Genomic DNA, 8,218 nt, shown 5'->3' with positions numbered 1-8,218 from the left:
TAACTCATATCGTAATAATATCCAATCGCGTCTATGAGAATTTTTTCTCCTAGTATCGATGCTCGCGATCGAAAAAATTTGTATTGTACCAAGTTAATTGTCCAATGGATCAAAGTTAAAAGATTGTCATTGAAAATATAAGTAATTGCATGTAATGTGTATTAGAGTGCGTATCAACAATGACGATCATATTTATGCGAATAAATTCGAAGAAGAAAGAAAATTGCGTGGAAAATTTGACTCGTCCCTAATAAATACTTAGCGTGCATTTGCGAGCTCATTATCCGCGAATCCCGTTAATACTCGATTTCTGTAATCAACAGGGACATTAATATGCATTTTCAAATAAATGCCGCTTGTCGAGTTTGGAAGACGCATTTCCGAGCGCTTTTACGTTGGATTTTCACGGAGGGATGACCGTTACGCGAATCGACCAGATCGCGTCATATTTACGCATTGAATTTCCGAAATTACGATTGCGGTGGGTTTGATTTACGCCGCGTTTTCGAGCTATCTGCCGTTAGTCATATAACATTCCTCGTGCCTTCCCGAGTTCTTCCTCATTCCTCCTCCCGCGCCAACCATCCCTCTCAATTTTCGCTATTATTTCCCACCCTTCCTCTCGCTCGCCCACTTCACCCTCATTCTCTTTAACGCGTACGTATCACTTTTATATAATTAACTTAATTATAAATCGAGATTACGAAAGCTGAAATGATAAAAAAGAAAAACGAAAGAACACCCGATATCTATTCCAAATAAAAAGAAAGAGAGAGAGAGAGAGAGAGAGAGAGAGAGAGAGAAAGAGAAAAATAGAAGATAACGAAGATAGAATAATTATAATTTTTAATTGTGTTATAAGAAATAACAGAAAGAAAAAATTGGTTATATGAGAATGCGACAGAAAAACTAGAAATTGACGTAATGTACGTGACGCGAATCCTTTGGACCAGTTTTACGGCACGCGCGTGTATCTACGAGACGTCACGATCGAAGGTGCGCAAATAACCTTTGAACCGAAAGAGAAGTAGGAGTCTGCGCACAACAGAGTCGATTTCCGGTCCTCTGTGAATACGCACGAGACCGTACTAGGAAGCAGCTCTCTTCGGGAATACGAACGGGAATGAACGAAAATGAATTCGTTCAGTCGAATTTACATGGAATCGTAAATACGAGAGATTTTAGAACGTAAGAGAAAGACATTCAAACGGGTTTTTTTGTTACCAGCGTTTATTTGCATCGAAAGCGATACGTGTTCTCTCTCTTTCTCTCTCTTTTTCTTAAAACGTAACTTTTCACATGAAACGAAGGAATTAAAAAAAAAAAAAAAAGTTGATTTCGATTAAATTTTATTCTATCTTTATATTTTTGCGATGAAAAAAAATGTTCTTTTCCCTGATCTAAAGATAAATTACCGATCAACTGATAATTTATGATTGCGCAAATCGATTGATAATTCATAAAAAAAAAATGACCGCGTTATCTATTAATAATAGTACAGATTGACTTTTAATGATTAATGAATAACGATGTTTGAAAGGAAGTGTGTCAGAGATTCTTACGGTTTACAGCTTTATAGTGATAACATTATTTGCCTTTAATGATAACGATGCTCTTTTGTTGTCATCGAACTTGCCGACTTCGATTTTATGGAAGACAATTATCAATCGCTTGTTTCACGATCTATTGTCGTGAAATGATCTACATTTATGTAATTTTAAAACGGAGAAAACATTTAGAGGAAACTAAGAACGAGGAGAGAGAGAGAGAGAGAGAGAGAGAGAGAGAGAGAGAGAGAAAGGGGGAGAGAGAAAGGTAGGTGATCGATAATAAAGGCAGAGAATAAGAAAAAGATCCTTGAAAAGGAAGAAATTGATCTCGTAGACGACGAGGTGAAAAGCGTTGTTCAGATCCAAAGCGCATTGAGATGCAAATACGCGTTAGCTAGCGTGATTTACGAGGGACAGACGTGTCCATAAGATGCGAGAGAAGAACGAGACAGAAGGAACGCTTCTGAGGTTCGAAGGTGTCCGAGGGACGGACAGATAAGATCTCTTCTCTAGCTATCTAGCACAATGCTCCAAGGATTTTATATACCGGTAGATATTCCTTCCCAAGGAAGAACGTACCTTCGATTTCCATCCTGAGCGAGTTCCTTTTCGTTCAGTTATAGAGAAAAACGAATCGTCGCTGTTGGCTAGAACGAATTCGATTTGGACTTGCTAGGGGGAATTCGATTTTCTTTCACGAAGAAAGTGATGTCAATTTTGAAACATTTCGAAATGATCGAATGATCGATCGTGAATCCACGTATAATAAAATATGATAAAAGGAATCGTAAGTAAAATGATTAGAAAGAGTTCAGAAGATAATCTGTTATTATTATTATTAATATTATTATTATTAATATTATTATTATTATTATGTCCTACCTCTTTCTCCCTCACCCCTCTCTCTCTCTCTCTCTCTCTATATATATATATATATATATATATATATTTCTCTCTTTTAACAAGAATATCACGATGCCAGACAATCAAAGTATTCAAATTTGAGATAAACTTTATTCGTAGGATTACAAACGATTTTATTCCCATTTACCTAGACGATTTTTTTTTCTTCCTTTTTATAAATTCACGTTAATTGGACGGCCTCGCCAGTATCAACGGAGTACTTCAATTATATCTAAATATTACGAGTCCGTTGAGGCTCTGCCATAAATAAAAAAAAAGTATACGATATATATATATATATATATATATATATATATATATATCACTTTTGAACGAAAAAAAAACAAAAAAAGAAAGAGAGAGAGAGAGAGAGAAAATACAAAAGCAATTATTTTATATCAGGAAAATATGTAATTCTCTATTAACGAAATTACAAGACTTGGCTGGTTTTATAAATTTTGCGGAGTCCATTGCAGTCCGAAATTTCCATCGCGCCGATGTTAAAATAATTTCAACCTATATTCCCAACGGTGAAAGCGGAAAAACATGAAAATGGCCTACAGGAGAGACGAGGAAATTTCATCGAGTAATCTTTTTCAAATTTCATGGTTAGCCGATACGCTCGAACTTTCAAACGAATAAAATATTATCTTTTCGAATTGACAACGAACGATCTACGGTCTCTAACGGAAGGATATGGAACGTTATCGATTTTGAAAATTGTGTTGTACAACACTGTGAATATGTATACGTGATAATAACTAATCTCATTTACGATAACAGGATTATCTATCCGATATCTCGAAAAAAAATAAATTATTATTCATAAGCGTAGTTCAAGTAGGATGTTTAAACATCTGGAACAGTCTCCGTTGTTTCTTGTGACTTTCATTAAAATATTAAAATTTTCATTTGTTCCATGAAGTTGCTTTTTTTTTTTTCTTTCCTTTCTTTCTTTAGTCTCGTAGCCGAAGAACAAATTCAAGGGTTATACCGATGGTGCCTCAATATAATTCGTTATTAAATATCGTAGCAAATCATTTATCACGTCATCGTCAAATGTCACGTCGAAATCGCATTGTAAATCTAACGACTCAACGAGGTCTTATATTGTAATTAAAAATGATTATAGCGACCTCATAAAAATTCATTGTATAAAACAATATAATATAAATAATAACGTTGAGAATATGATGGGAAATGATTTACCGATAGAGAATACTGAGAATTCATACGATTTCAATCCATAATTTTTTAGGATAATAAAACTAACGTCTAACGTATAACGTAAGAAAGAAATTTACGAAGACATAAACGAAGAAACGATTTTCTACGACCAATTAAAGAAAATCTTCAATGCATCTGCTTAGTCGTATTAAAATCGTATTCGCAAATAGATACTTGGCGCGAGAATAGCGTCGAGCGAAGATTTAAATAACTTCTCGTCTTCCTCCTTCTTCTCCTCCTCCTACTACTACTGCTCCGCATCCTCCTCCTTCTCCTGCTCCTATTACTACTCCTACTCCTACTCCTACTCCTTCTCATCTATCCCCCTCCCCCCCTCTCTCTCTCTATCACAACATAGCTTTCGTGGTCGACCCCGTCCGAGCATCGACGCGTAGATTACCGCGAGCGCAGAATTTTGCGAGCGGCAAGCCAAGCGTATTGACGCGGATTGCAGGCGCAGGGTAAATCGAGCAGACGGTGGCGTCGCGACGCCGGCTGCGCACGGCCATGCACCTCTCACCCTTAACTTTCTCTCCCTCTCATACTCATGCGTGCGCGCACTCGCGCTCCTATACGTTAGACCAAGCCTCGAGAAGAGTAGGGGAAATAGTGAGAGGGAAAATTTATAAAGAGCGGAGGGCGACATTAGGGGGGTAGTAACGCCGATGGTTGTGGTATCGGTGGTGGTAAAGTTGGTAGTGGTAGTAGTGATGTCAAAGTAGAAGGGAGAAAGGGAGGGTTAGACTACTTGTTGCGCGTCGCGGCGCCCTCGTGACGGTCCGACGACGCCACCCATTTTCACAGTCTTCGACCACCACCACCACCACCACCACCACCACTACCACCACTATAACTACCCACTACTACCACCACCACTACCACTACCCACTTCTACCACCACCACTACCCAATATCACTACTACTATGCTATCTACCGTCGATGCTACTACGACCGACCATCGTCACCCCTTTTTCTCTTACCCCCAACGACCGATCCCACCTACAAAAATAGACGCATTGTCGCGACGCAACAGATATCATACGACTACGAGTACGATATCCTTCTCGCGATGTTATATGTTTTTATTTGTCGTTCGTTCAAGGGAAAATATTAGTTTTAGAAAAATCTCAGATATGAGATAATATGAAATAATGAGGAAACGTAGTTCTCATTTGTAAATATAATTTGGATTAATGTGAATTAGTTGATTCGATCATTCGCGGTTTTTTTGTTCTCCGTTTCAACTTGCCGACTATTTAAATGGTATAAATTATATAATAAGAGAGAAATTTAATAAATTTAAGTTGACCGACCTGAATCTGATGTCCCGGATTACTAATGTGCAGTTGTTGCGCTTGATTGATCTGCAATGTAGAGGTACCAGGTCCCGAGGGAGGTCTTGGTGGTGTGGAGCTGGTAAAGGGTCCTTGAGATCCGGTTTGATTAGGACCACCGCTTTGCGATCCTCTCGGAGGTAGAGGATATCCTGGACTACCGTGATTCGGCATAGAGCCTGGACTTCCATAAGGAGAATATTGTTGTTTATAGCCACCACTTGGTCCCAGCATACTCGGCTTACCACCCGCGTTTGGTTGTGATCTCTTCATGTCCGGCAAGCCGGGGGCAAATTGTGTTTGGGAACTGACGAACATGTCGTTTGTTTGTTGACTTTGGAAACCGGTTGCGCCATTGTTCTTGTGATACGATCCGGTACCAGATCCTGGAGTTTGATTTTGTCCACCCGGGGGTGCTGTGCTTCCTGGACTACCCAAATAGTCCGAAGCTCCGGTAAATTGAGAAAATTCGGCATAAGGTGATCTAGCCGCTGGTCCTCTAGCAGCCGCCGCAGCTGCGGCTGCCGCTGCTGTCGGATTGAAACCGCCAAGGCCTAGCTGCTGACTCTTGTGCTGATGCTGCTCGGCCATCTGTTTGAGCGTCTGAGCTGCCGGGCTCATTTCGGACTTAAAGTCTAGACCGGAGTAAGGTAGTCGGGCGGGGGAATACTGAGAGGAGGCGAGCGCACTTGGACTGGAATTGGCAGGTAACGCGTTGCCGTTATTGGCGGTCGTACCGTTATTCACACCGTTGTTATTATTACTGTTCCCATGTTGCTGCTGCTGTTGTTGCTGTTGCTGTTGTTGCTGTTGTTGCTGTTGATGATGAATAGTATCCTTGTCGTCTTCGATCTTGATCTGTCCGTTGTTCGGAGGCATTCCATTGTTATTAGGATTATTTCCATTAGTTACAGCAGCTACAGCCGCTGCGGTTGCGACGGCGGCAGCATTCGCGACGGCAGCTGCCGCGTTGTTCGCCAACGCGTCTACGCTTTTGTCCTCAAAATCAAAGTCTTTCATGAATTCCGGATGGAAGTCCGAAATTTCCGAGATGAGATCTTTAAAAGCGTCCGATGTAATGATCTCATCGCCGGTGTCGTCACCCATGAAATCAGAAAAGCCAGGGAAACCGGCTCCGTTCACTGCCGCGTCCTTTTCCAAGGCGGCGGCGCACTGTTCAAGATCGACGAATTCGTTATCGGGTTCTTGTTTGCACTCGACGAGATTAGCGATGTCGACGCAACCGATTCCATCCGTGGCACCTGCGGCGCCAGCACCACCAGGCCCGCCTGGACCACCAGCTCCACCGGTTCCGTTTCCCGGCTGTGTCCTAACATTCCCACCACCTCCACCACCGCCACCGCCTCCAGTTCCGCCACCGCCGCCGTTCGGGTCCGGCTTAGGCGAGGACGAGGCGTTCAATAAATCGCTTTTCACGGAAGCGTTCGTCAATGCCTTCACCGTCACGTTCGTCGATATTTGCTGTGCCTGAGAGTTCGCGGCCGAGGTCGTGAACTCCAGTTGTTGAACGATCTCGACGGAGAACTTGGTCAGACCTTCGTTTCCACCCCCACCACCGCCACCACCACCTCCACCGCTTCCGCCGCCACCTCCGCCTCCACCAGCTCCGCTACCTGGTCCGTTCGGACCCGTCGAGTTCGCACCGTTTCCGGGCTGATGCTGCCCGTGGCCGTGGTGAGGCCCACCACCTCCGGCTCCGCCTCCTCCTCCTCCGCCACCGCTGGTAAGCTGCGCTTGATGCTGATGCTGGGCTTGCGTGCATTGTAGCTTTACCGGTGGCTCACCGAATCCTCCGTCGCCTCCGCCACCCCCGCTTGCCTCCAACTCCTCGGCCGTTCTCTTTAAGAATTTCTGCTGCTGGAACAAGAATAAATTACGATTGATATCGATTTCATTTTCCAAAGCAGAGATTTGATATAAACGATACACGCCCAATATCGTCCCTACGGAAATGGTCGAATTATTATTATTTCTTCAATTGGAAAGTACTAATTAAATCTCCAATTTCTGTATAATGGAATCCATGAATTACGTACGTAGGTTGTAACGTAATCATATATCGAATCTGTGTTTATCGAACTCGTTCGTTCGCGTATCGAAGCGCGCGGACGTTAAAGCGAAATACAAATATTTATACACCCTGGTATTTTCCATATTCTGCTCGATGCACTTTAAAAAATAAAAATGATTTTATGATACATTTTTTGATGAGAGGGGGGGTGAGGTGGTGGACAGGGGAAAAAACAAACAAACAAACAAACAAACAAACAAAAAAAAAACAAAGAAGAAAAATGAAAGAAGATAACACATTCCCCGTATAACTTACGATCATTAAATTTCTAATAATGTTTCATTATTACGTGAAGTTAATGAAGTAAAATAAAGCTCGGAAAGAAGGTACCATTTTCTTTGCGATCGGGTCAAAAAGAAGCGGCGGCGCGTTTAGCTTGCTGGTACTTCGTGCTTTTTACTCGTCACGAAGGTAGTCCGCAACCGGTTAGTGCAGGATACTTAACTCCCGATCCGCAGAGTCAAACAACGCGGTGTCCACGGCTCTCGTGGCAAAGTCGTTTCACAGACTTTTTTTTTCCAATTAACCTGACAATTTCTCACCGTACCTGTCAATACCTTTTCAAAGCTTTTTCTACCAACTATCTTTGTACAAAGAAAAGGGACATTCGCGTTCCTCTCCGTCGACCACCGGTGGGAATCAACTAACCACTACTGATCGTTTCAACTTCGGAATCCTGATTCCTTACATGACACGTAAATCTCGGTCGTTAGAAACGATGGTGTGCCTTTTATTATCTTTTGATTGTTCTCCCACTTGTCCTTCGCGCATATGCACGCGTATCGAATATTTACGTGAAACTTATCCTTGACGAATGTCAAATTATTTCTTTTGCAGAAACGATTTATTAAAAAGCTCGATTATTTATTATCGGTGATAATAAAAGTAATTTCAATTTTCTTTTTCAATTAAAAAAAAAAAAAAAAAAAAAAAAAAAAAAAAGAAAAAAAAGAAAATTAATTTAACAAATTTAAAATCATTCAAGTATTAAAAGTTCATCACTTTGTCGAACTATTTCACATCATTTATGATGTTAATATGAAATAGAACAAAAAAGAGATTTTTTTCTCTTTTCTTTTCTTTTCTTTTTTTTTTTTTTTTAAATATACAC

General features: G+C 41.2%; 1 protein-coding gene across 7 annotated transcripts in view; it reads right to left on the bottom strand.

The window, feature by feature from the left end:
* Positions 1-8,218, bottom strand: part of mam (neurogenic protein mastermind) — a 176,367-nt gene that overhangs the window by 51,709 nt on the left and 116,440 nt on the right. For 5 of the 7 annotated variants that reach the window (XM_035870306.2, XM_035870322.2, XM_035870343.2 and 2 more), the window contains one exon: positions 4,995-6,893. In XM_035870306.2, the coding sequence (XP_035726199.1) occupies positions 4,995-6,893 (1,899 nt within the window). The remainder of the gene's footprint in view (positions 1-4,994; positions 6,894-8,218) is intronic. The other 2 variants (XM_035870315.2, XM_035870362.2) reach the window with 1 other exon arrangement.

This window comes from Vespa mandarinia, chromosome 2, assembly GCF_050613455.1.
Source record: "Vespa mandarinia isolate Hongniang chromosome 2, ASM5061345v1, whole genome shotgun sequence".
Taxonomy (NCBI): Eukaryota; Metazoa; Arthropoda; class Insecta; order Hymenoptera; family Vespidae; genus Vespa; species Vespa mandarinia.
This window is presented reverse-complemented; position numbering and strand designations above follow the sequence as displayed.